The 27,846-nt window shown below is 43.2% G+C and overlaps 1 protein-coding gene across 1 annotated transcript in view; it reads right to left on the reverse strand.

Moving 5' to 3' along the window:
- Nucleotides 1-27,846, reverse strand: part of CDC73 (cell division cycle 73) — a 194,808-nt gene that overhangs the window by 118,110 nt on the left and 48,852 nt on the right. The window contains exon 10 of the mRNA XM_065408934.1: nt 23,184-23,248. Within this exon, the coding sequence (XP_065265006.1) occupies nt 23,184-23,248 (65 nt within the window). The remainder of the gene's footprint in view (nt 1-23,183; nt 23,249-27,846) is intronic.

Genomic DNA, 27,846 nt, shown 5'->3' on the forward strand with positions numbered 1-27,846 from the left:
GGGGGCAGCTAGGGGCTAACGCGGGGTAGCAACCTCTGGTAGCACCTCACCATCCTGATAAAGGCCTGGACTTGTTTCTTGGTCTGGGGAATGGGCTAATCTCTGATCATCTCCACTTTGCACTTCTCAGCCTTTACCATCAGTCCTGCCTCCTTGAGGCAGCCCAGCACCCTCTTCACCTGGGACACATGTTCCTCCCAGGTCTGGCTAAAGACACACAGGTCATCGACGTACGCCAGGGTCAAGTTCTCCATCCCCCTCAGCTTGTCTAGACTCTCCCCAGGCCTAGGCGTGGGGTAGGCCTTGGACACGGTGATGGCTTTAAGCTTCCGATAGTCCCCACAAAACCAGATCATCCTGTCTCCCTTGGGGACCAGCCCCACGGGTGAGGCCCGTGGGCTGTTGAACGGCTGGATCACATCTAAAGCCAGCATGTCCTTGACCTCTCTCTCCAGGTTTTGAGCTGCTTTCCCAGTGACTCTGAACCGGGAACACCTGATGGGGAGATTGGCTCCCACCTCAGGGAAGGGATTCACCAGGGGGTCTTCCCCCTTCTCCTCCCAATCCTCCCCTTCCGGGTCCAGGGATCCCCTCACTTTCCTCCCATACAGTCGCTCGAAAGGGAAGAACCCTGTGGATTCCTGGGGGACCACCAGCTGCCTCCCAATTCCCCACAGTTCTACTTCCCCTTGGGGAGCCCATTCCCAGTACAGGAACCCCTTCTCCCACAGGACTCTGTCCCTGCAGCCTTCCCCCAGGGGGTTTGCAGCGCTGTGGCCAGCAAGTTCCCTTAGCTTCTCCAAAGCGGGATCCTTCTGCAGCTCGGTCTGGAATTCAGCTGCTGGGGAAGGGAGTGGGACCTGCTCCCTCTCGCTGGCTGGGCCTGGAGTCACAGCCCCCCCTGAGCCCTGTCCCTGGTAGCTTCCTCCCTGCTGTGTAATCACTTCCCATCAGCACGTCTGGACCAGGCAAACCTGGTTGGCAGCCGACCTGCCCTGCCTGGGTGTCCTCCCACTCAGCTGGGGTCTCAGCTTCCACTGTGCTCAGCGCTGCCCTTGCTGTCCCAGTGGGGGCAGGCAGCGAGCTCTCTGCTCTGGTCACAGCATCAGAGCCAGCGTGAGCCCCCTCTCGGGTGTGCAGGGGGACAGGGAGCATCTCTCCCTCCCACTCAGCCCCAGGGGTCTGGTTACAGGAAGGCAGGTATTCTGAGCCCGGCAGCCCCTCCCTCCTGCCAGCCAGGTAATTTGCATTTTCACTGACCATTTCCATCTTAGCCAATTGGTTCCCTGGATTCAAATTCAAATCCTCGGCTGTTACAGGAGCAGGGCCTGGATCCTGTCCCAAAGAGACACAGTCACCCCCCAACCTGACCTCACAGCCGATATCCTGGAGAACCCCAACTACCAGCCAGCCCGACCCCTCCTGTGTCTACACAGGGATCTGGGCCATAGGCAGGGCGAGGGGCTTCATCCAGGGGACCTTCACCCAGGTCACACAGCCCCTCAACATCTGCGGCTGCACCACCCGGGGCCTGACAACAGTTCTCTCTGTCCCAGGGTCTCGCCACTCCAGGCATGTCTCCCCACTGACCACCACCTTCTGCTCCCACTGGGGATCTGAGGGGCCTGAGCCCAGGAGACTCCACGCCGACATATAGGCCGGGGCCAGGAGTGGGAGCCTGTCCACCACCCCACCCATCTGGCTGACAGCGTCTATGGCCTTGGGACCCAGCAAGGGAGCTAGATACCGGGGCTTTTCCGCAGGGTCACCCTGATTCAAATCACCAGCCTGCTCGAAGGCCATGTGGTGGGCATCCACATCCACCTCCCCCCTAACCAGGGGCAGCAATTTAGTGTCGAGGTTCCCTGCGGAACTGGCAGCCCGGGGTCTATCCCCACTCACCCCTGGGAAGCCCCCATGCCTCTCCGCTCCACCATCGCCAGTCCATGCTGCTGCTGCTTCTCCTGCAGCTCTTTCTCGGGCTCTTGCTCTCTCTCACAGTCCTCTCGTTCTCTCGGACTCAGCTCCAGTCCCATCCATCTCCGACCACCCGATGGGGAACCCGATCGTGAAGAACCCTGTCCAGTTGGGGACCAGACTCTTGGGGATGCCTGGCTACTGCTCCTGCTTCTACCAGATCCTCTTGGAGCCCCATCTGGGTCAGGAATCTGCTCCTTAGAGCGATCCTCGTCCTCCAGCTGCATGATTAACTGGGCCTTGGTGAACTTCCCAATGCGTAACCCTCTCTTTTTGCACAGGATTACAATGTCCTTCTTAAGGAGATGGTGATGGGAACAGCAGAGTGATGGCCTAAGTTGCTTTGGACTCAGAGGCCCGTGTGCTCTCAGCTCCCCCACGGTTTCCAGGAAGAACCCCTAGTGTGCCAGCCCTTCTCGTGGTCACCACCTCTTTGCCAGGGTCGAGCTTCAGACTCCTCCGCCCCTGGGACCGCTCGCTGCAATCCCCAGGGGAACCCTGTTACTGCAAAAGTCCTTCTCTCTCCCAGGGTCGAGTGGCAAGCTCCTCCGCCCCTTATACTGCTCGCTGCAGTCCTCAGGGGGACCCCGTTACTCCAACAGTCCTCCTCGCTGGTCACACACTCCTAGGGGTTAATCGCCCCCTGAAACCGTCCCCCCTCTGTTTTACTGCTCCCCAGTCACTTACTGCACGAAGCGCCATTCACGGGGTGCCGTACATCCTACCTCTGCCCCCAGTTGTCACAGAGTCCCCGGGCGATGCTCTGGAACTGCTCCCCACAAAGCCAGTCAGGACTTTGGGGAGCCTCCTCTCCCTTGGAGCAGACTGTCTTCAGGGCAAGAAGCTCACACGGCTTCACCTCCTGGGTCTCTCCTGGGAGCATTCAGCATATGCCCCTCCGTGCACTTCCCACAGTGAGTCCGGCCAGGCAGGGTCCTGGGGAAGCCAGAGGTCCTGCACACACACCCACTTTGCAGTCAGACATGACTCTCAGCCAGCCAGTAAAACAGAGGTTTATTAGATGACAGGAACATGGTCTAAAACAGAGCTTGTAGGTACAGCGGCAAACGGGACCCCTCGGCCGGGTCCATTATGGGGTTCAGAGAGACAGACACCCACATCTGCCCTCACTCCTCCTCCCCAGCTAGCTCCAACTCTGAAACCCCCTCCAGCCCCTCCTTCTCTGGGCTTTGTCTCTTTCCTGGGCCGGGAGGTCACCTGATCTCTTTGTTCACCTTTAGCTATTTCCTTGCAGGGGGGGAAGGGGCCCTGGCCATTTGTTGCCAGGGAGACAGAGTGTCAGTGATTTATGCACACTGACCTTTCCCCACCACCTAGAGACTTAAGAAATGCATAGGGGAAACTGAGGCACCCACACAGTACTCAGAGGAAACATTAAGAACAGTCCCACTTCGTCACATGCTATAAAATGTAAGTGTAAACAAGCCCTAAGACTCTTCACACCTTTAACGAACAAGAGGACAGCTGCAGCCCATACAGGATTAGTGAGTGAAATAGCCCCAAACAGAGAGAACATTTTGGCTGCCATAGCTTATAGAGGGTCAGAGAGTAGAAAAGGACAAGGAAAAACAAGATGTTCAAATCTGCTTTTAAAAGACTCTTTAGCATAGAGCGACAAAGAGTCCTGTGGCACCTTATAGACTAACAGATGTTTTGGAGCATAAGCTTCCGTGGGTGAATACCCACTTCGTCAGACGCATGTGGTGGAAATTTCCAGAGGCAGGTATAAATATGCAGGCAAGAATCAGTCTAGACATAATGAGTTTAGTTCAATCAGGGAGGATGAGGCCCTCTTCTAGCAGTTGAGGTGTGAACACCAAGGGAGGAGAAACTGCTTTTGTAGTTGGCTAGCCATTCACAGTCTTTGTTTAATCCTGAGCTGATGGTATCAAATTTGAAAATGAACTGAAGTTCAGCAGTTTCTCTTTGAAGTCTGGTCCTGAAGTTTTTTTTGCTGCAGGGTGGCTACCTTTAAATCTGCTATTGTGTGTCCAGGGAGGTTGAAGTGTTCTCCTACAGGTTTTTGTATATTGCCATTCCTAATATCTGACTTGTGTCCATTTATCCTTTTACATAGGGATTGTCCAGTTTGGATCATGTACATAGCAGAGGGGCATTGCTGGCACATGATGGTGTATATTACATTGGTGGACGTGCAGGTGAGTGAACCGGTGATGTTGTGGCTGATCTGGTTAGGTCGTGTGATGGTGTCGCTGGTGTAAATATGTGGGCAAAGTTGGGATCGAGGTTTGTTGCATGGATTGGTTCCAGAGTTAGAGTTACTGTGGTGTGGTGTGTGGTTGCTGGTGAGAATATGCTTAAGGTTGGTGGGTTGTCTGTGGGCGAGGACTGGCCTGCCTCCCAAGGCTTGTGAAAGTGAGGGATCGTTATCCAGGATGGGTTGTAGATCACTGATGATGCGTTGGAGAGGTTTTAGCTGAGGACTGTAGGTGATGGCCAGTGGAGTTCTGTTGGTTTCTTTCTTGGGCTTGTCTTGCAGCAGAAGGCTTCTGGGTACACGTCTGGCTCTGTTGATTTGTTTCCTTATTTCCTCGTGCGGGTATCCTAGTTTTGAGAATGCTTGGTGAAGATCTTGTAGGTGTTGGTCTCTGTCTGGGGTTGGAGCAAATGCGGTTATACCTCAGCGCTTGGCAGTAGATGATGGATCGTGTGGGTGTCCAGGATGGAAGCTGGAGGCATGAAGGTAGGCATAGCGGTCGGTGGGTTTTCGGTATAGGGTGGTGTTAATGTGACCATCACTTATTTGTACCATGGTGTCTAGGAAGTGGACCTCCCGTGTAGATTGGTCCAGGCTGAGGTTGATGGTGGGGTGGAAGCTGTTGAAATTGTGGAATTCTTCCAGAGTCTCCTTCCCATGGGTCCAGATGATGAAGATGTTATCAATGTAGCGTAGGTAGAGAAGGGGCGTGGACGAGAGCTGAGGAAGCGTTGTTCCAGGTCAGCCATAAAAATGTTGGCATATCGTGGGGCCATGCGGGTGCCCATAGCGGTGCCACTGGTCTGGAGGTATATATTGTCACCAAATTTGAAATAATTGTGCATGAGGATAAAGTCACAGAGCTTAGCAACCAGTTGTGCTGTGGCATCATCAGGGATACTGTTCCTGACAGCTTGTATTCCATCTGTGTGTGGGATGTTTGTGTAGAGAGCCTCCACATCCATGGTGGCTAGGATGGTGTTTTCTGGAAGATCACCAATGCATTGTAGTTTTCACTACAATCCATCGTCTACCTGCCTCTGGAAATTTCCACCACATGTGTCTGACGAAGTGGGTATTCACCCACGAAAGCTTATGCTCCAATACATCTGTTAGTCTATAAGGTGCCACAGGACTCTTTGTCGCTTTTTACAGAACCAGACTAACACGGCTACCCCTCTGATACTCTCTAGCATAGGGAGACCAGACCAGAATCAGAAGAGAAGCCTGGGCAGGATAAGAGGAGGCTGTCCGGATGAGAGGGCGTGCCAAGAATCCTGGACTCTCTGGAAGGACACTGACTCCAAGACCCAAAATCAGCTGTCAAGCAGGGTGAGGAAACTCAGCGATGGCCTTGCCCGCAGGTTTGTTATTTTTCCATAGATCTATATATATATATTTTGTGCTTTGTCTCTGAGAAAAGGTATGGTTTATAAGTACCTTCAGAAAGTCACTGCCTTACTGTAAACTGGAGTGTCTACTGGGATGGAGCTCTGGGGAGGTCATACTTAAGCTAGTGAGAGATTTTGGGAGGTCAGCACTGGTCTTGGGGTCTAGGGCAGCTAGACCTTAGGGTTCCACACACCATGAAGGGGTACAAGCATTATATTCTGTACTGTGGGAGTGTGCCTGAAACACCAGACTCAGAGCCAGTGTCTGGACACTGCTCAGACTCAGCAGGTTTAAAAGCACGTGTGACCCAAATTATTGGTCACTTACAGCAGCCTGGAGACCATCCACAAGTAGGAGCTCAGCCAGGGCTGTAACAGCATACACAAGAGGAACAACTCAAAGAAAAATCTATCGAGAAAGACCTGGAAAAGAAATTGATACACAGACTCAGACTAAATATATAGAAAAAGCCTATTTAGAAAATCCATCTAATGAAACACTATCAGAGTAAAATGATTATAAAACAAAATACTATCTACAGTAACAAGCCTAAATTTACACTAATGTAAAACAAATTCACTATGGACTGAGCAGTAAAGCGAGTAAACAATGTGGAAAACAGAAGAAGGAAGAAAAGACAAACATCACAGGTTCAAAAGAGAAAACAGGAGCTTTAAAAACAACTCAGAAAACTTTAATCTTCATTCTACAAACAAAAAAAAATTACTGAAGATTTTTGGAGGAGAGCAGGCCATCCGGAGAGACAATATTTTGGGAATGTAAATGGCTCCAACCCTCTTTAGGTTGGCCATTGAAACACCATCCAGCCACTTACGGACGCGAGAGAACACACTGTTTCCCTTTCCTTCAAATTCAATTCAGACAACAGATAACTGCTTTGAATTTGACTAACGTTAAAGAAAAATGATTTTACATGAACAAAAAAATTTTCAGCTGCATTTGCCACGGAATATTAGTAACAACAAACCCCTTTTTTAAAGATTTAAATTACTAGTGGGAGAAAGCAGTAAGTGTTCTACATCTGGGCAACTCTAGTTGAGAACACAGCAAGCTCGGTCAGCCAAGCACAAGAGTCGGTAGTTATGTTTTCTCACAAAACTTAACAGTATATTACTGAAATAAAAGTGTGACTGTTTAGACATTTGGCATATGATGTAGGATTATCAATGTATCTGCATACAGAGAACACATTTCAATATGGTGTATATATGGTGTATATATGGTGCTTAATGATGAAGTGGAATTTTCAAACAAGATGCAGAAAGCATTAGAAAGTTTATGCGATGAAACCATGAAAGTAAAGTAAAGTACCAGTAAAATAAAATAGTGTTAATTCGTTGAAGTCTCAACATAATCTTACATATATTTTCTTAAATATATACATAGCCATAACTGAGAAGGCCTTCACAAACATTTGTATACTAACAACCTCTGTTTAATAAGGGTAAGAAATTCTTGACTTGCTCATTTGGAATACAAGATGAGTATCAACTATTTCTATTACCTGATGCATTTACCACTTGACATAAACAAACAGTAAACAGTTTTCTGGATCTTGTCCAACATTTCCATTTAAGAAACAAATATATTTTACAACCTATTAAGATGTATTCTCAGCATGAAGATTTTTTTTTTAATTGAACACATTATAATGACCATATGGAATTACTACTATTCATACGTGAATTAATTTAACACTGAAGTTAAGGGCAGGTAGCCTTAAAGAGTAGAAAGTAAAATAAGACCCCAAACAAGATTCTATCAAATGAAAAAAAAGATAGGAAAGGAGTCTGCTGGAATGAAAGAACATATCCAAAATTCAGCCTAGGGCATCTTCTGACCTTACACTAGCCTGACTGCATTTCTGTTAGGCAGTGCAAATGCACACGCATATGAAATCTGGCCTTGATAAATCCTTATTATGTACCAAAATCATAGTGGGACAAGATTTCTGAAGGGGCTTTCCTTTCATGCAATTTGCACCTATTAACTTGTTCTCTTTTGAATTACAGGTACTCGAGTATTGTGCCTGTAAACACAATTGAGTCAGTTAATTGTGCAAGTATTCTCATTTGCAGGTTTAAATTTTAAAGGTGAAATATGTAAGAACTGGAAGAAATTATTGGAAAAGACCAGTCTTTTAAGCAGGCTGAAAATAAGGCAATATGCTGAATATGCTGGGATTTATTGTTATCTATCATTTTTACTGCTTTAATACACGTGATCTTCTGTAAGTCTTTCTGTCCAAGTCTAGACACATTTGGAATTTTTTTCCAGGCAGTAAAGCATAAAGTGAGATTTTCAGGATCTGAAAGTCTTTACGATATACTGTACTGTAACAGCATGTAACACCACACTAAATTACAAGGTAACTGTATATATTATCAGCAGATAGTTAAATTAACTAGAACACAAGCAATAGACTATTAGGAACAAAGTGTATTATAAAGCACATTTTGCCCAGAAGTATTCCACTGAGTTTTATAAATAAAAATAGAAACAGAACATGTTAAACAACTCATTTTCTTAAGACATAACTAGACTGACAACACTCTTTAACGCTGCAATTTGTTTGACCAATAGCTCTCCAACGTTAACTAGCAAGCAGGATTAAAATAAACTGAAATGCAGTGCACGCTCCAGATTCCTTGCTCTAGAATATACAGGGAAGGAGACTTGTGTTTAAAAGAAAGAAGAAAAATTAGTAATTAAGGATCAAAATTAAAAAATAATAATAAAATTACTTTGACAGTTATCTCAGTAAGTAGTGGTTTCTAGGAATGTTCTTATAGTTTAAAGTCCTCCACATCACATATCACTAACACTTTGTCAGCCATACTGAAGTTCCCCTAAGACCAGTCATTTTACATGAATGTTAAAGAGTATTTGTATCTTATGAATAGGGCGCTACCAAATTCATGGTCCATTTTGGTCAATTTCATGGTGATAGGATTTTTAAAACATTGTAAATGTCATGCTTCCGGATATTTAAATCTGAAATTTCAAAGTATTGTAAGCGTGGGTCCCAATCGTGGGCAGGTGGGGGATTGCAGGGCTATTATATGGGGGTTGTGGTACTGCCACCCTTACTTCTGCGCAGCTGCTAGCTATGGTGCCGCCTCTAGAGCTGGGCATCCAGAGAGCAGTGGCTGCTAGCCAGGCGCCCAGCTCTAAAGGCAACGCCTCTGCCAGGAGTAGCGCAGAAGCAAGGATGGTATGGTATTGTCACCTTTACTTCTGCTGACTACTGGTTGGGGCGCAGAAGTAAAAGTGGCAATACCACATCATGCCACCCCTACTTCTGCACTGCTGCTGGCAGTGACACTGCCTTTAGAGTTGGGCACCTGGCATGAAATGGGGAGGGGAGCATATCCTGAAACAAATGAGTTTCAAGTAATAATAAGATGAGACAATGAGATACTTCAATATGTAACTGATTTCTGCCCATGATACACATACTGTTTTGTAAAACAGAACCATCTTGTCTATTCTACTGATATTAAAATAGGACAGTTATCCATATGGTAACAAACCACTCCATAAGAGCCAGAGAGAAGGCTCTTCACAGCCTCTGGGAGCAGATACTCCATTTTGCACACTTCCCCTTCAACATTACTGGTTCTTCACAAGACCAGAGCTTCAGAAGCCTTCGCAAGTTCAAGTTATAAACCATATCTTTGCTAGTATGGCATTTTTAGTCTTTGACACACAATCCCAGGGGTGAGCAACAGGTCCAACCATCTCCACCATAAAACTGACTCACTTAGCAGTTGCCCTACATTTACTATTATCACCACCTTACCAAAAAGTCACCTAGTTTTGTCCTCCTAATCTTTGCCCTCACTTTCTTATATATGTCCCCTGTCCAGACACCCCTCCCTCCAATCTAGCCTTCTGACTCCCTCACTTCTATCACTACAATTCCCTTCCCATTTAAATGATTTTGAGCCGTCACATTGTGCCAATTGCTGGTTTATGTAACCACAACATCCACACCACACTGTTACCCTCTAATTCCCTCCTACTGTTTGCTACACTTGTATCTTGTCTTGAATTAGATTTATAAAGTCCTCAGGGCAGGGACTGAGGGTATGTCTACACTAGAGTTGGAAGTGTAATTTCCAACTCTGGTAGACATAACTGTGCTAGCGCCGATCAACCTGCCAAACAGCAGTGCAGTCCCAGCAGCACAAGCAGTGGGACAGGCTAGCCACATCAACTATATAGGGATTCATATGGGATAGTACTTAGGGCAGCAAACCCATTCCACTGCTCGTGCCATTGCAGCTACATTACTATTTTTAGCATGCTAGCTGGATCAGAGCTAGCGCAGGTATGTCTACCCTAGCTGGAAATTATACTTCCAGCTACAGTATAGACATACTCTGTGTCTTCCTATAGATTGGTTCAGTAGCTAGCATACTGGGGCTGGGTTTGACTGAAGCCCATTGATACTACTGCTAGATAATTTTAAAAACCACAACAATATGGGTAATTACCTCCAATTTGTTAAAGCAATTCATAAAACTGCCATGTGAATTATAATTTATACTTCAACTAATATACTGTAAGCAATAGGCCCATGTGTACTACTTAGAAATAAATTATTGATTTCCTGGGTTTCTCATAGAAAATGTTAAACATTTCACAGTGAGGACTGTTAGGCAGGGATAAGAAAGATGCTACAAATATGCTCACACCTAAGAGTTTTCTGAAACTGTAAGTCATAAAAGCTACATATTGTATCTGAACAGAAAATTTAGAATGAATCAGTACACTACATGATATCCAAGTTCTTCTTTCCCTGTCTTTTCTGTTAGATATTTGACTCTCTGACAAGAACCTGCCATATGAAGATCGAGCTATTATATATTCTGAAGGAGAAAAGGTAATTTGTAGGAGAAAATACGTTGACAAGAAGGTTTACCGGTTAAGCCATATGAAATACGTGTGATTGAACTACATACAAATTAAAAATAACACAACTTCTGTAGCTCAAGTTCAACTGATATTCTAAATGAATAATGTTTTACATACATCACCCTATATATTAACATTTCTACAAGATGTTCAACATAACTATTTGGGGTCGGAGTAAAATCTGATAATCAACCAGCACTGAAATTTCGCAAAATAACCTTCTGAGAACCTCCCCAGTATACTTTTCTATTCTTTGAAAAACCAAAGCTATTGTGCCTTTCTTTATGAGAAAAAAAGAATTCTACATCACACACTTTAGGTAGTTATATGATGCCTGCTACAGCTTCAAGGTTTTCTTGTTTTCTGTGGAGTTTCAATGGTTTGCATGAGGAGGGGGTGGGACTCAGTTTCCCTGGGTATTACTGGTTTAACGAGGTGAGGGGAGAGGGAGTGTGTTTTGCAGAGGACCGGAGAGAGGACTTGGGGACCCAGCCGATGGCCGGGAGGATGGATACCCCAGCGACCGGGTGACCTGGCGACCCGGAGGCCCAGCTGAGGAGACGCAGCCGGTTCTGGCCAGTGGGCGGACAATGGGCTGCAGAGTGAGGACCCAGTGACCTAGCCAGCCGGTTCCAGCCAGAGGACAGAAGTGAGGAGAAGAGGCCCCGGTTTACGACCCTGTTTACCTGGAGAGAAGACAATGGACAGAGGCGGGGCCTGGGGCCGGTGATCTCAGATGCCCAGCTGGGAGCAGGGGGTTCTGGGCTGGAGAGGGGGAGCAGGCAGAGCCCACCTGGATGCAGAGAGACTGGGATGTGCTGGGCTGAGGGAGGCCAGGCCTGAGGCCCTGAGAGTTTCCTGTGCTGTGTTCAACTCTCAATAAATCCTCCTGTTTTATGCTGGCTGAGAGTCACTCCGGTCTAGAGAACAGGGTGGCATCAACCCCTTTGGAGGTGGAGGCCCGGGGGGTCCAGAGCGAGTGGACTCCCTGAGGGGGCCCACGGCGAGAAACAGGTGTGCTAGGGCTCCGAGAGGTGCGGCTCCAGGAGGTGGAGGGGCCTGACCCCGAGAGAGAGTGGACCCCCAAGAAGGGATGTCTCACTAAAAGGGGCACCCCCCCCACGGACTGCATGGGGCCAAGAGTGGGCACGATCGGTGAGTCCGTGACACAAGGTAACTGCACCAATATGCCCCTCCATCCTCCCTCGAGGGCGCACACTTAAAGGTCCCTGGTTCCCAGCCATCACCTCATGAGAAGAGATCTGCACCTCTCTCCCTCCTGATTTCGATTTTCCAGGCTGCACAGTACCCTGCCTAGACTATGATACTCCCAGCAGCTCAACCGCCTAAACAGACCAGCATCTGTGCTTTGCTTTCTTTCCAAAGGGCATGAATAGCGTATTGCCTGCAATTATAATATATGAGACAGCTCTTTGTAAGCAAGCACACTTATTCTTAAGGTGAAAGCATTACAGAGAAAACATTAAAAACCATAAAAGAACCTATGTGCATGCTAAAAGGCTTACCAGAGGTCAACCCTGATTCCAACAAAGGCTCTAGTAGGTTTCAGTCCTTCAAAAACAAACCAACAAACATACATGTCTTTTCCCTGTGGCTACAGGTTCATAACTGTCTGATTCAGAACAATCATTACAGCTGGACAGATAAGCGGTTTATACAGCTCAGGCCTTTATTCTCCAGTCTCTTGGAAAAGGTAATCAGCAAAGACCCATGGCCAGGATGTAGTTTCAAAAGGCAGAATTTTTGCATAACCAGAGGCGTGTATGTGTAAGGGAATTTACATTAATCTCCCCCCAGGTACTCCCCAAGAAATCCACTTAACACTTATTTCCCAAAAGTCCATTCTCAATTTAGTCACATTTTCAAAATAGTCCTTTGAACTTCCAAGTCTCACATCATTTCCCCCCCCCCCAGAGAAGTTACATGTAATCCCAGCCAGCAACAGTACATAAACTTGGCATTTACTATAACAGACCCCAAACATACTTAAATTCAATAAGATCTTGCAAGGATATGCAGGAAATTGCCATATCTGTCAACACCCACTTCGGGGTAGTGCTTTTGGTGAGCTGCAAATTCATATAACTATCATCTCAAAATAAAATGCATCCCTTTTTGAGGAACAAAACAAACAGCACTATTGTGTGTGGTACACTGGCACTAAGCCAAAACAGTAGCCCAACACAAAATGCCTTGCCACATCTGTACATGATTTGAAAGCTATCCTACATGAAAATTTGTGGACTGCATTATTCAACTTTTAACTCTGACTTTCTTCAAAAACAATACCCACATATGCTGCTTCTTCACCTTATTAAACAACTTAAAAACACAATTGCCTGTTTGAGTGCATTCTAGCTAAAAGAAAACTTGTTCATGTAATCCGACATCCACAGAACCATAACACATTTCAGATTACCTAGTCTTGGGAAAGCTAAAAATACTATGAGAACAATGAAAAACTGCAGGACTTTATGACAGGATTTGAATTTACTGAAGGTAGTTACATCTAACTTTAAAAAAATTATTCTGGTTACCAAGAACATTATGGCTGTCATGGGAAACATTTGGAAAGCTGGCTCAAGAAGAAAAAAGTTAGGAGCTTGATGAGTCCCAGGGAAGAGTAAAACTGTCTGTCCAATACTGTGGCTATCTGCTCTAATAAAACCTGAGAACGGCGAAGTCCATTGGACACTCCTATTTGTCCATTGGACACTTGTTCAGTTGAACTGGTTGTACACAAGTCCTGTTGGCTAGCTAGGTTTTAGTCAGTTTGGGCTATTGATACGGTCTCGCATGATATTCTTATCGATAAACTAGACAAATACAATTTAGATGGGGCTACTATAAGGTGGGTGCATAACTGGCTGGATAACCATACTCAGAGAGTTGTGTCGGAGAATAACAGAGTTCTCACTTTTTGTTTGGGTACAGCAAGTCAGATACTTTATTACAGAGCTTTGGAGCAACAAACCAGGACAAGCACACCCACTTTTGAGGAGTCCACTCGGTACAACCTCTGGTGTCCAATAGCTTTCCTCCCTCCCCACCCTCCATAATGGTTCCCAATCCTGCTGGAAAGGCATAACAAGTGGGGTTCCGCAGCGGTCTGTTTTGGGACCGGCTCTGTTCAATATCTTCATTAACGACTTAGATATTGGCATAGAAAGTACGCTTATTAATTTTACGGATTATACCAAACTGGGAGGGATTACAACTGGTTTGGAGGACAGGGTCACAATTCAAAATGATCTGGACAAATTGGAGAAATGATGAAGTTTAACAGGATGAAGTTTAACAAAGACAAATGCAAAGTGCGCCACTTAGGAAGGAAAAATCAGTTTCACACATACAGAATGGGAAGAGACTGTCTAGGAAGGAGTACGGCAGAAAGGGATCTAGGGGTTATAGTGGACCACAAGCTAAATATGAGTCAACAATGTGATGCTGTTGCAAAAAAAGCAAACATGATTCTGGGATGTATTAACAGGTGTGTTGTGAGCAAGACACGAGAAGTCATTCTTCTGCTCTACTCTGCTCTGGTTAGGCCTCAGCTGGAGTATTGTGTCCAGCTCTGGGCACCGTATTTCAAGAAAGATGTGGAGAAATTGGAGAGGGTCCAGAGAAGAGCAACAAGAATGACATGACCTATGAAGGAAGGCTGAAAGAATTGGGTTTGTTTAGTTTGGAAAAGAGAAGACTGAGAGGGGACATGATAGCAGTTTTCAGGTATCTAAAAGGGTGTCATAAGGAGGAGGGAGAAAACTTGTTCACCTTAGCCTCTAAGGATAGAACAAGAAGCAATGGACTTAAACTGCAGCAAGGGAGGTCTAGGTTGGACATTAGGAAAAAGTTCCTAACTGTCAGGGTGGTTAAACACTGGAATAAATTGCCTAGGGAGGTGGTGGAATTTCCATCTCTGGAGATATTTAAGAGTAGGTTAGATAAATGTCTATCAGGGATGGTCTAGACAGTATTTGGTCCTGCCATGCGGGCAGGGGACTGGACTCGATGACCTCTCAAGGTCCCTTCCAGTCCTAGAATCTATGAATATTTTGCTAATAGCAAACTAAAATTTAAACCTCTGCAGTGTAGACAAATATATACACCCCTACCCCGATATAACGCTGTCCTCGGGAGCCAAAAAAATCTTACCGCATTATAGGTGAAACCGCATTATATTAAATTTGCTTTGATCCACTGGAGCGCGCAGCCCCGCCCCCTCAGAGCGCTGCTTTACCACATTATATCCGAATTCATGTTATATCGGGTCACGTTATATCGGGGTAGAGGTGTATGTTCTACACTTATTAAGAAATCCTAGTTTGTAGGAAGGAAGCCTTCTTTTTAAAGCTTCTAAATTATCTCTTTTAAAAATTATTTTTCCAGTGCTGACAGGCTAGCGTCCAATTTTCCAGATTAAAATAGTTGGTGCAAAAGTTATGGAGATATACCTATGGAGATATATCTATCTCCTAGAATTGGAAGGGACCCCAAAGGGTCATCGAGTCCAGCCCCCTGCCTTCACTAGCAGGACCAAGTACCGATTTTTGCCCCAGATTCCTAAGTGGCCCCCTCAAGGATTGAACTCACAACCTTGGGTTTAGCAGGCCAATGCTCAAACCACTGAGCTATCCCTCCTTCTCCCCCCCCCCCTCCATATTTGTAAAGATTTTTTGGCAGTTAGTGATACTTGAAAGTCCAGTTGTGATATTTGTTTGACTATCTGTCAAGGACTAAAGTTACCCAAATAAAGATTTTGGTCCACAGGTAACGTTTTCAAAATGAAATTAGTACATTATACAGTCTATATGGGGGGGGGGGGGAGAATTACTTTAGTATAAACATGCACTGGTAGGTAAACCACACGTCTGACAGTTATTCAGGAAGAATCTGAATATTGGCTAAACTCCACGACATTCGGAAGCATTTTTAGATCAGTTTCAATTTGATGTTCAAGAACTGAGACTTGACTAAGTTAAGATTTAAATAATCAAAGGATTTTGTTGCCCCTCCCTCCAAAATAAATAAATAAAATAAAAAATAAAAAATCCCCAACTTTGTCATATAGTAGAATCTCAATTATACAAAATCCAGTTAACAAAGGTTATCTGAAGATCCAATAAGTAGGGCATCGCAATGTCTCCCCCATGGATTATTATGTGATGGGCTAAAGAAGGTCAAGAGAGGAGCTACTGGATTCCCTAAGGCTGGCATGTGAGGGGGTCATTGAGGTTGGGGAAGAGGTGCAACATTATGTGCACACAGAGACTTTACATGGAAGATTTGGATAACTGAGGTACACCTATATGAGTAAATCATGAGATGCTGGTCAATTAATTAAAAGGAAGTATTCAGAGGAAATAAGAGAACACAATAACAACAAGGAGTCTGGTGGCACCTTAAAGACTAACAGATTTATTTGGGCATAAGCTTTCGTGGGTAAAAACCTCACTTCTTCGGATGCGTGCATCCGAAGAAGTGAGGTTTTTACCCACGAAAGCTTATGCCCAAATAAATCTGTTAGTCTTTAAGGTGCCACCAGACTCCTTGTTGTTATTGTAGATACAGACTAACACGGCTACCCTGATAAGAGAACACAATGTATCTCGGTACCAAAACGGAGATTAAATGCATGTCTGAATTGAAGTATTGCCATCAGTAGGATTTAGGACTGTAGTGGTGTAAAAATGTTTGGTATAGTATTATTTTTACCTGTTTCAAATAAATGGGTAAATTGTAGCATCTTCCTCGGATTTCTTTTAAAGTTAGTCAGGAGCAGATTTACCATGAAACAAACGTGCGGTGGCACGGGGCCCCCAATGACAGGGGGCCCTTCAAAATACAGGACAAATATCTGACAACCTGCCCCCGAGTCTTGGCTGGGTCCCGAGGGGGGGCCTCTGAAAATGAAGCTGCACACAGGCCCTGACTAACTCTAAATCTGCCACTGAAGTTAGTGTTTAACACTAGAAAAGGAATAGCCACTTACAAAACTATTTGCATGTGGGTTACACAAGATTTTTATATTATAGAATGGGTTGCGACGATGGGGAGGGAGACTGAAAGAATGGGCCATTAAACAATAGATGTTTTGCTGTCTTCTCACTGAAATTAAGCACAGTTGGCTTGCGATTTTTACATAACAAACTGGTCATTATTCTCTGTACAAGTATAACCTCAGTCCAATGTCTCTTGTGTGTGGTGAACTGTGTTCTGTAAATTACCTAGTGTGGAATAATGGTAAGCTGTTTTGTAACTGTAGCATTTTTTGTCCTGCGTTAGTCAAGTTTAACCAGAGAAACAGGAAAAAACAATCATTGAGGTGGCTGAATGGTATTTAAAAGTGCACGGTTATATAGGTCAGGCCCATAGTATAGGTTTTGGGTATCTTTTTAAAAATGAAAACATAGCCTAGTGAAAATTCTTTTTCTTCATTTAAATTTCTTTATATATAGTTTTATGCACCAGATGACTTAACTCCAAAGCGGAGAATAGAAAAGGTACGAAGTTCTTTTGGCACTACTTCTGACTTGGATGAAATGCCTAGCACAAAAATGTATAAGACAGGCCCTGCCCCGAAGAGTGTACAGTCTAAATAGAAAAGTCAGACAAAGAGTAGGAGGGCAAATAGGGTCTTGCTCAAGGTTACAGGACAGGGCACTGGGTGAAGCTGGGGATTGTACATTTGCCTATCTACTGGACAATGTTACCTTTCAAATGTAAACCTAAACTAACTGCTTCTATATAACTCAGAAGAGAAAACTGACCAGAAAACTATAGCAGACCATTTTTATATTCTGGCGTGTGAACAATCAATTCACAAAAAGTAATACATTGTAACATTTTTCTATAAATCAGGGGTGGGCAAACTTTTTGGCCTGAGGGCCACATCGGGGAAAAGAAATTGTATAGCAGGCCATGAATGCTCACAAAATTGGGGTTGGTGTGCGGGAGAGGGTGAGGGCTCTGATTGGGGGTGCAAGCTATGGGGTGGGGCTGGGGATAAGAGGTTTGGGGTGCAGGAGGGTGCTCCAGGCTGGGATCGATGGGGTTTGGAGAGCAACAGGTGGATCAGGGCTGGTACAGGGGGTTGGAGAATGGGGAGAGGCTCAGGGGTGCAGGCTTCGAGTGGTGCTTACCTCAAGCGTCTCCCGGAAGCAGTGGCTTGTCCCTTCTCTGGCTCCTACACGGAAGCGCGGCCAGGTGGCTCAGCACATTGCCCCATCCACAGGCACCACCCCATCTGCAGGCACCACCCCAACAGCTCCCACTGGAGCGCCGGAGGGGGCCATTGGAGCACGTAGGAGCCGAGCGTGTCCATACCGCAGCTTCTGGGAGACACCTGCTGGAGACCTTTTTTATATTCTGGCGTGTGAACAATCTGACAATCCCCCCTGCTGAGCCAGCGCCCCGGCTGGAGCGCCGGAGCGGGGCAAGCTGACCAAGTGTCTCACATCAAGGACATGTAGACAAATATGTTGTGGACAAATCCATGCCTTCTGGCAGAGGTTCCCAAGGGAGAGGAGTGTTAACAATGGCTGTAGCTGAATATGACCTTCAGTGACAGCCTCCAACACCAGCAGTCAAAATAACAAACAGATTATCTATGCTTCACAGGCTGTGATTTCCAAAGGAAAACGGAAGTATTAAGCCACAGCTCCCTAAAATCTGGGAAAGGCAAAAAATACAATTTGTTACATCCACTATGAAAATAAACATGCAGGTCTAATCTGCCTATAGAAAAATTGAAAACCATGTCTCAGATCAGGGGTGGTCAAACTACGGCCCAGGGGCAACATCCGACCCTCCATCTGGTTTAAACCAGCCCTCGAGCTCCTGTTGGGGACTGGGGCTCTGCAGCCTCACCGCCCCCATGCCACAACCCCCTACCCCAGCCCTGATCGCACTCCTACCCGCTGAACCCCTTGGTCACAGCCTGGAGCACCCTCATACACCCCAAATCCTTCACCCCCAGCCTCATCCCAGAGCCTGCACCTCCAGCCGGAGCCTTTCCCCTCCCCCACCACCAGCCCAGAGCCCCCTCCCGCACCCTGAACTCCTCATTTCTGGCCCCATCCCAGAGCCCACACCCCCAGCCAGAGTCCGCACCCCCTCCTGCACCCCAACCCTAATTTCGTGAGCATTCATGGCCCACCATAAAATTTTCATACCAAGATGTGGCCCTTGGGCCAAAAGGTTTGCCCACCCTGTCTCAGATGGTAGCACTGATAAAGAGACCCAGTTTAGACCCTTGCCACTCCAGTTAATGGGACTGCTACATTTGAAAGAGAAGATTATTATTTGATACAGGATTATACAATTTACCAATACACTTATGTGAAGGGAAGGAGAAAAACCAGGACACAGGAGAAGAAAAATAAAGTGGCACGGAAGTCAGCTATAGGTAAAAACTTAGGTAACACTGACTTTGTCCTGGAGAAGTAACTGTTCTTTGTATGTACATGTGGTCAATACAGAGCACGTCCTCACCAAGGGAAAAGCAAAAGCCAACTTTATTGTACATGCAAATCACAAGCAACTTCTCATTACTCCAATATTCCAAGATGAGTCATTGGACAGCTCTTTTGTGCTGACCTTTACAACCATGTCAAGCTGTGATGACAGCTAAGGGCTTCATGTTTTCTAGTTACAGCAATACTATTAGTCCAGAATTCAGTTTCATTATGTCTAATGCAACGTAAAGGTCAAGCTATTGTTTAGGTTTTCACTAGATGGCACTAGCTTGGCTTTCAGCTGAGCATCCTTCCTTTAACAAGGTCAGAATAAAAAAGCATCAGGTATATTTTGTGTCCATTTTAAACAAATATGTTTGTACTCTTAATAGTACAAGGTTAAAAATGTGGGAAATTCTTCCTCAGCATTCACTGAGAGAACAAATGCCAGCTATCATCCAACACTGTATACATGAGATAGGAGTAGGACTACCAATATGATCATCTTCCATATTCATGTTTCCACTGACCCTACCCTAAATTACCTTGACAGTGAGCATTTCCCATTTTAAAATGAAAATGAAAATGAAAATAATAATAATAATAATAATAATAATAATACCAGTACATGACATTATGGTTTGCAGTGAAACCCATAGGTAGGATGGAAGGTCATGTGTTTCTAAGACACAATGAAGGTGCTGTCCAGTTTACAGTATAAACTGCTGGGTAACTAAATATCATAATGTTAATACCAGTAGTTTATTGATTCACCTATTTTAACCATCCCAGGAAAATGGGGGAGATGTGGCAGGTCAGAGAAAGGATCACTCCTGAAGAAGTTCTGTTACTGTAATCAATTCACCAACAGAAATAATGAACTTCATGGTTTAGCAATAAAAATTCATTACAGAAAGTCAGTTCTTGCCAACTTCCCTACTACAGCAAAGAACAGCCAGCAGCACAGATTTTAGCTGACATTACTTCAAAAAAGCCCACTATTCACAATCTATTTTGTTACAAATTTTGAATTCTAATTGAGCTTCCAACACCACTTACAATGCAGCAATAAAAATGTAGTTTTGTTTATTTGTAGAAAAATCCAAGCATCCAGAGTCTCTCAAATATCAGTTACAATCCAGAGAGCAGTTTCAATATATTCAGACTCGATAGTTTTGAGAGTTTCATATAAATCAATGCAAAGCAGTTACAACAGGAAGATGAGAGCAGGTGGGAAGACACAAACTAAGAGAAACTCAAAGTTCATAGTAGTAAGAAGCCTACGAGAAAACTGGACAACTGTGTATGGATCACAAGCTGCACAGAAAAGGTAGGATTTTAAGCTGCATTTTTAAAATGTCAGAGGTGGGCAGATTACTACAGATAGCTGGGTTCCACATTATGGCCCAGAAACAACCAGAGATCTGTCAAGTCCTTTACAGTTGTCTGTGAGATGAAAATTGCTGGGAACTAATACCACGGGGGATAGAAAAAGGAAGTGCTGGTATCACAAAGTGGTTCACAGAACAAAAAAGTTTGAGAATCACTGAAGAGAAGGAACTGAGGAAATTGTATTTGGATGCATCTGCACCACACAAATCAAGGATTGAAGAACAAAACCATGAGGAATGTGCCCAACTCACCAATTTAGCACTTGATAAATCAAGGTTAGATCATGTAGTCACAACAGTGTTCAACATCCAGTTGTGCTCAGAGAATCAACTGGAGGAACAATCTTCCCCAAGGTAGTCAGTGATCTCCTCCATTCCAAAAACAATTGATGTAGAAGCCAGAATAGAAATAAATCAAGGATGCTATGAGTGAAGAGCATTAAGAGAAGCATCTACCTTGCCGCAGAATGCTTTACATCAGATTTCAGCATTTTTCCCAAAAGTGAGGATTGACCAAGTATTATTATTTATTTATTATTTATTTATTATTTTTTTCATTCAACTAGTTGGGAGCAAATTACTGCATTACTTTTTTTTTTAAATGTGCAGAATATGTTTCAATTCCCTGACAGTCTGATTTCTTCCAGTACTGTGTGAAAAATAGAAGAAACAGGACTGAAAAGGAAGTGTGAAACTCAAAAGAAGTCACAAACTTGATACCATGGACAGGTTGGTGGTTGTCTGACTATACAATCTCCTTCAAACCATGCCACTCACTTAAGTGAAATCAAGCTTGGAGAGAGATGCATATAGTAATATTTCTGCACCACTTAAGTAACAATTATTTCCTCCACGTCCATAACACAAAGCCAAGATTCCACCACAACTCTCAGATTCAGCTTTAAAACTAATGAAAAGTCTGGTGGAAAATAAGATTCTAAAAGTAACACAGAACTTGATTCTTAGATGGAGTAATTCTAAAATGGCAGAGGAGATTTTATTGCTTCTCATGGCACTATAAAGATCTTATGTGTAGTCCCATAACATTTTAAGAAACTGGATTATTATTATTATTATTATTATTATTCCAAAAGGTTCTAGATGATATTAAGTAAAGAACCACTTTTAGTTTCATTATTAGTCTTTTTTTTAAACTGTGAAACTTTTTTCTTCAATGGAAGAGCTTGTAGGGGGGGAAAAAACAAAGGAATCCAATTTAGCAACTTGTATTCAAGATTTCAGTTCAAAGTATCTTAAAACTATAGATCCTGTGTTGAATTTGTAAGGTGGGGTTATCGGGGGGGGAAAACTTTTGGATGCAGAACTTTGATATGAAGCCATGTAAAGCTATTTCTAAAGTCACTTTCCTGACTAATTGCACTTTAAGATTTTTTTTTAATTTTAATTGAGCCTAGTTTAGCTAAAGCTTTGAACAACATAATAGAAACTTTCTGTTTTTTTCCCCACAGGACAACAAGCAGGCAACCTGTTTGCCAAGTCACAACATGACGATTTGAAACAGGCATTACACCCTGAAAATCTGTGTTTAGTAACCTAGTGCTGCTAGACCCTTCACTGGAGCTAGCCTAACAAGCACCACTCTAACACAAGGCCTTTGATTCAAGCAGACACATTTCCCCCCCCCTTAATTCTACACATCAGTGCATTTTGAATTAATCTAAAAGGCAGACTTTTGGCACCAAATGGATTCATTACTTAAAATTAAATATTAAAAGATGAACTGGATGCCAGTGTTTTCAGACTGGAGGAGGACAACGGCAAAACAGTTTTTATTAGACAAAGGGAAAAGTTCAAAGAACCACCAATTAGTTTCGAAACATTTACATTCTAGGCATTATTTTATGTTCAAATTAGGAGTGCACAGTAGGCATAGGTGCACAGATTTAGAAGAACGTTTAGGGCTTTCTATTCATCAGAAGTATATAGGTATACCAATGGCAAAAGTCTTAATGAGGCTTTTATGTTAGTTTTGTAGCATCTATCCTACTTATAAAGCAGATCAAAACAGCATTTGTTTGAGAATGTTCAACCAACTTCCATATAAGCAGACAATTTAAGACAAACATGAAATAAAAGTCTGGTTGAGGGTCTCTGCTTTCTCATCTGTACATATAGCAATCCACATTAAAAGATAAATCAAGTCATTTGGTACATATGGTCATCAATCTCACCAGGCTAGATGGAGGAAAAAGCTTAGACAAGTACTGCAGAGGTCAACGAACTCTACCATCACTAAATTAAATCCAAACAGAAAATTGGCTATGAGGCAACATTCCAGGTCCACAGTTCAAAGTTTTGCTGACAAGTTACACTGCTAACCAACATAGCTATGCTAGCAAAAGCCTTAGGGCAGACACAGTTAGACCGACAAAAAAGACCTTTTCCTGGTATAACTCCTATCATTAGAGGAACCACTATAAGCAATACTGGCAAAAGAATTACTGATGATAGCATCTGCATCTCCAGTAGGAGAGTTTGCCGGTATAGCTATACTGGCAATCCCTTTCTAATGTAGGCAAAGTATTAGCCTCTACCCAGGGTTACAAACATCTTTAAAAAAGAGCTCTTCAATTTATACACAACCAGTGCATTCCCCAGGTTTTAAAATCAGACATTGACTTCTCATTAATGCTTCCAACAAACAAACAGACAATCTTGTTGAGAGGCACAGGCAAAGTAAACCTGAACCATTTATATATGCTGTCACTGAGGCATACAACATTTCAGAAATGCTTTTTAACTTACCGTTACAGACTTCAAAGTCATTCCATGGTAGGTTCCCATAGTGTCAATTTTGAAGCCTTCCGTCTCTGTAAAGTAAAAGAGCCTCTTGTAAGTCATTCCACATGCAAGTATCAGAATAAAGCCCATGTTTAAACTGGCAGGATAGGGGAAATTCCTTTCCAGCCACTTTTGGGAGGAAAAATGCCTTCCTGCTGGTGCAGTATTTTAAGTCCTGTACACACACTAACTTTTAACTACATTAATCACAGTCACTATCTTGGTTAGCTCTAAATATGGCCTATGACTGTTTAGGTGAAATCCTGGTCTCATTGAGGTTCCAGGGAGTTTAGCCATAAACTTCAATGGGGGCCAGGAATGCTCTCTTTATGTTTAACACTGGTTAAAAACATGGATAGTAATCATGGATAGCTCACACAGTGTTTTGCTTCGGGCAGATGACTACTTTTGCATGTTTGTTTTCCCTGTAACCAGTTTTCCTATAAGCAGTTCAGAATACTTTACTGCTACATGGACAACACTCCTCTACCCATGCTTGTATATCCAGTTTGACTGGTCTTCCTTTCTCTCATCTCTTTCCAATATTGCAACTGCTCTATATGCTGCTGGTGCTGCTCTAAATACACATCCTCATAACTCATCTGGGCTAGATTAAGATGGGACAGTGGCTCAGAATATGAACTGAGAATAAGGGTTGTGATTGCACTATTTAGCCCTTAAATTTGGTTTTGATATCCTGACATGTATGTTAGTTTTACAACTCAACATATGCAGAATACTCAAAGGAAGCCTGATAGAGAATTTTAAAAACTGGGATTTTAGTACAATAGCAAAATAAGGAATATAAATTCACTCAAGCATATTCACCTTTAATACAATACAAGTAGTCAATTTTAAACGCAGATTCTAACAGACGTAGAAGCCCCAATTATGCAACTAAAAGCAGCACTCCTAACATACAGTCTCATGAACCACATTCTACACACCCCAGATGTGTAGGTAGATAAAATTAGTTTTATAAACACACACACACACACACACACAACTAAAACCACCATAAACAAAGAAATGTGTTAAAGATTACATATTTATTTGAATACACTGCGGTTACACTAATAGCATAAAAGTGTTAATGACTAATCAATCCTTATTCTTCAGGGCATAAACTGATCTCCAGTAAGATTAGGATGAAGTTTTCCCTACCACTCCTCACTGAATGCATTGTGGAGACAAGGGAATTACAACTTCCTCTGGAGTATGTTGCAGTAACCTCGGTTAGAAAACTGTAACAAATTGTTAGTCAAATATACATACTAACTAGAGAAATCGATATTATATATAATATAAGAAAATATCAAGGAATGTTTGCAATTTGTATGTCTCTGCTGATGCAGCATTTCAGAACTTCGCTGAAACAGCTTCAGGATTGTGTAAACCATGAAACCTGGTTTATCTCTCATTTGTAAAAACCTTGGTCTGTGTAACAACAGAGTAAAGCAGAGCATCAAGCTCCAGGTGTACCGCCTCTCCCCCAACAAGAAAAAACCCAAGGTCATAAAAAACAGATCAGTAAGGAGAATAACTATTATAAGGCAAAAACTGGACAGAGCCATGGGGAAGATAGTAAAGAATAGATGACAGAAGCAGACAGATAAAAGTAAGTTTTAGCAGGATAAGCAAAAATGTCTTAGTTACTGTGATTAATAGACTCAGACTTTAAGGTTAGAAGGGACCATCATGACCATCTAGTCTGATCTCCTGCACATTGGAGACCACAGAACCTCGCCCATGCTTCCTGTAATAGACCCATAAACTCTGGCTGAGTTACTGAAGTCCTTAAAGCATGATTTAAAGACTTCAAATTACAGAGAATTCACCCTCTACACTAGTTTAAACCTGTGCCCCATGACCCAGAGGAAGGCAAAAAAAACCCAGGGTCTCTGCCAATGTGACCTGGGGGGAAATTCCTTCCTGACCCCAAATATAGCGATCAGTAAGACTCTGAGCATGTGGGCACGACCCACCAGACACACATCTGGGAAAGAATTTGCTGTAGTAACTGAGGGCCCAACTCATCTAATGTCCCATTACTGGCCATTGGCGATATTTGGTGCTAGCAGTCACAGATCAGCTACATGCCATTGCAGGCAGTCTCATCATTCCATCCCCTCCATGCATGGGAATGTTTTAATTAGATAGGTACACAGATGAGGTAACTTGGGAAATAGATTCTGCACAAAGCTACAGAACAAGGGATAAAAAATATGTGATTGACAACAAGAGCGTGTAGAAGACAGGGAAAAACAGAGACCAGAGATTTGAAAGAAGTTGCTCTATCCCTAGGCGACAGAACTTGATTGGTTATCTTTCTTGCCTTATCTGTTTTTGCATGTATATGTCATTCATAGGTGATAATAGTATTGTCTTAAAATGTACAAAATATAGGCTAAAATAAACGGTTTATGCCTGAATTGAAGTGGATGTCATTTTTCACCCACCACCACTGATATGAGAAACCTAACTAGCTAGATCGTTGTCTGTTATGGTATAGCAATTCCCATGCTGTAGCCTAACAGTAATTTCAGATGGTTCAATAACCCAGCATGTGTCAAAAAAAAATTATACTGTGGACCGCTTCAGAAATCTCGGACCACCTTCCCTCTCAGCCTCACTTTGCAGCAAACACCATGCCTGGCTCCATTTAAAAGGGCTAGGCCCCAAATTGAAAATAAGCCAGTAAGTATATTGAAGAGAGTTGTTCGGTCTGATTACATTCCACCACTACAATTTGTATACATGCTCTTTATTTCCACTCCTGGTAGATTTTACATTTTTAGTACCCAAAATTTTCCCTCATTGCTTACAAGCCCCACTGTTCTAACCATTCCAGGTCATTCTGCAGTTTGTTTCTGTGTCCCTTTTGTTGGCTATTCATCCAGTGTTGAGCCCTCAGTAAATCTGATCATGGTTGAATTTACATCAAAGTAATAGTTGACAAAAAAAGACTTAACAGACTAGTTCCTGGAAGGAACCCAAACAGGCAAAAGCAGCACAAGGGAGCACTTCTAGGAACACAAAGGAGCTCTGGTTGAAGGCTGATTCATCTATACCTAAAATGAAGACTGTATACCACTCCCCATTTCAGTGGTACATATCTCATTACTGATGACAGCAGCAATCTGCACTATCTGGAAGTGGTCCACTAATCTGTTTTAAGAACCACTATGCTAATGAAGTCAGACACCAAATTTCACTCCAAACAAGAAGTTAACACACATCCCTCTTTACTAGCAGTCAAATCAAAAACAAAGGGCTCCATGCAGCGGTTTCTAAACTACATTAACAAAATAACTGAATTGTATAAAATACATCAGATATAAAGAAAGACTGTTTATAAATCCCCTAGCCCATCAATCACTTATCACATAGTTCAATAATCTCACAACTGGATCTCAGCATGAGCTTCCGTTTAACAGCCTCTCAATACCTGAGAATAGTAACTGAAGTTTTATTTGCACATATTAATTTTATAGTCTTCTAATACTCAGACATATATCATCACCCAGCTCACCCACACCAGGCTGGAAAAACATGAAGACATGTATTTCTTCAAATCAAAATCTGTGGATGCCTTGGCATATTTATTCTCTATTATTAATGACATTCATTTTTTGATTGTAGGATTCTATTTCTAAATAGAAATTTAATTCTAAGCACAAAAGAAACAAATCTGGGCACAGAGTATAATTAAAATTTAGACTTTTGGTAGAAAATGCTATTACACATCTACAAGACAGCAGCAAGCTCTTAAAACCCCCATGACAAGACAAGAAATACATTTATAGTTAGTAAAACTTCATTGACAACCTGGTTCTGGTAACAACAAATTTGCTTAGTACCTGCAAAAGCAGCCTCAAGTTTAGAAACTGGAGACTCCCCCCTCTATTTCATAAATGTACTGTTCAAAAGAAGTGGCAAGTAGGCAATCTGAACACATTAATTTATTGTGTAAATACAACTGTACTTAAACATGAAGCAAAATTACAGGTGTGGGTGAAAGAGTGATGCCCACACTAAGTCCAACAGCAAGGCTTTCAGTTAAACATAGGAAAACATTTAGATGTGGTAAAGAAGACACTGTGGCCTGTAATGACAGAAAGAATACTATCAGATGGCTGTCCTACAAATCTCTCTCCAGTTTATACTATATGGGATCACAAGTAGTGTCAGTTCTGATAGCAATTCGGTTTTTGATTATGGGCATCTTGGTGGTAGTCTCAGCAGAGAAACAAAGGCCAGCATCTCACTTCTGAAGTTAGCCCCTCAAGTCAGGGAGAGGGCATTGGTGGGGAAGTTTATATTGCTACCACCTGTGCTGAACATGTTTGATAGAAAAGATCATGCAAATCTTCCAAGTTACCATTTCAGCACTTTTCACATGTGCTAACATCACTTTAAAAGTGGATTTGATGAAACGCAGGCAAAGCAGTCTAAAAAGGTCAGCACAGAACAATTTAGCCACTGCTCTTAAAGCAGTTTATTACTTGAATATCCTATAGAACAAAAAACACCATCACACATTATCTCAGTGGTCGAGCATGTCACTGGCTATATTAAGTATACACTGTTCAAAATGAAGGACTAAGCCTTGATGTAAGAGGGAGAA

The sequence above is a fragment of the Emys orbicularis genome, chromosome 8, assembly GCF_028017835.1.
Source record: "Emys orbicularis isolate rEmyOrb1 chromosome 8, rEmyOrb1.hap1, whole genome shotgun sequence".
NCBI classification, from domain to species: Eukaryota; Metazoa; Chordata; order Testudines; family Emydidae; genus Emys; species Emys orbicularis.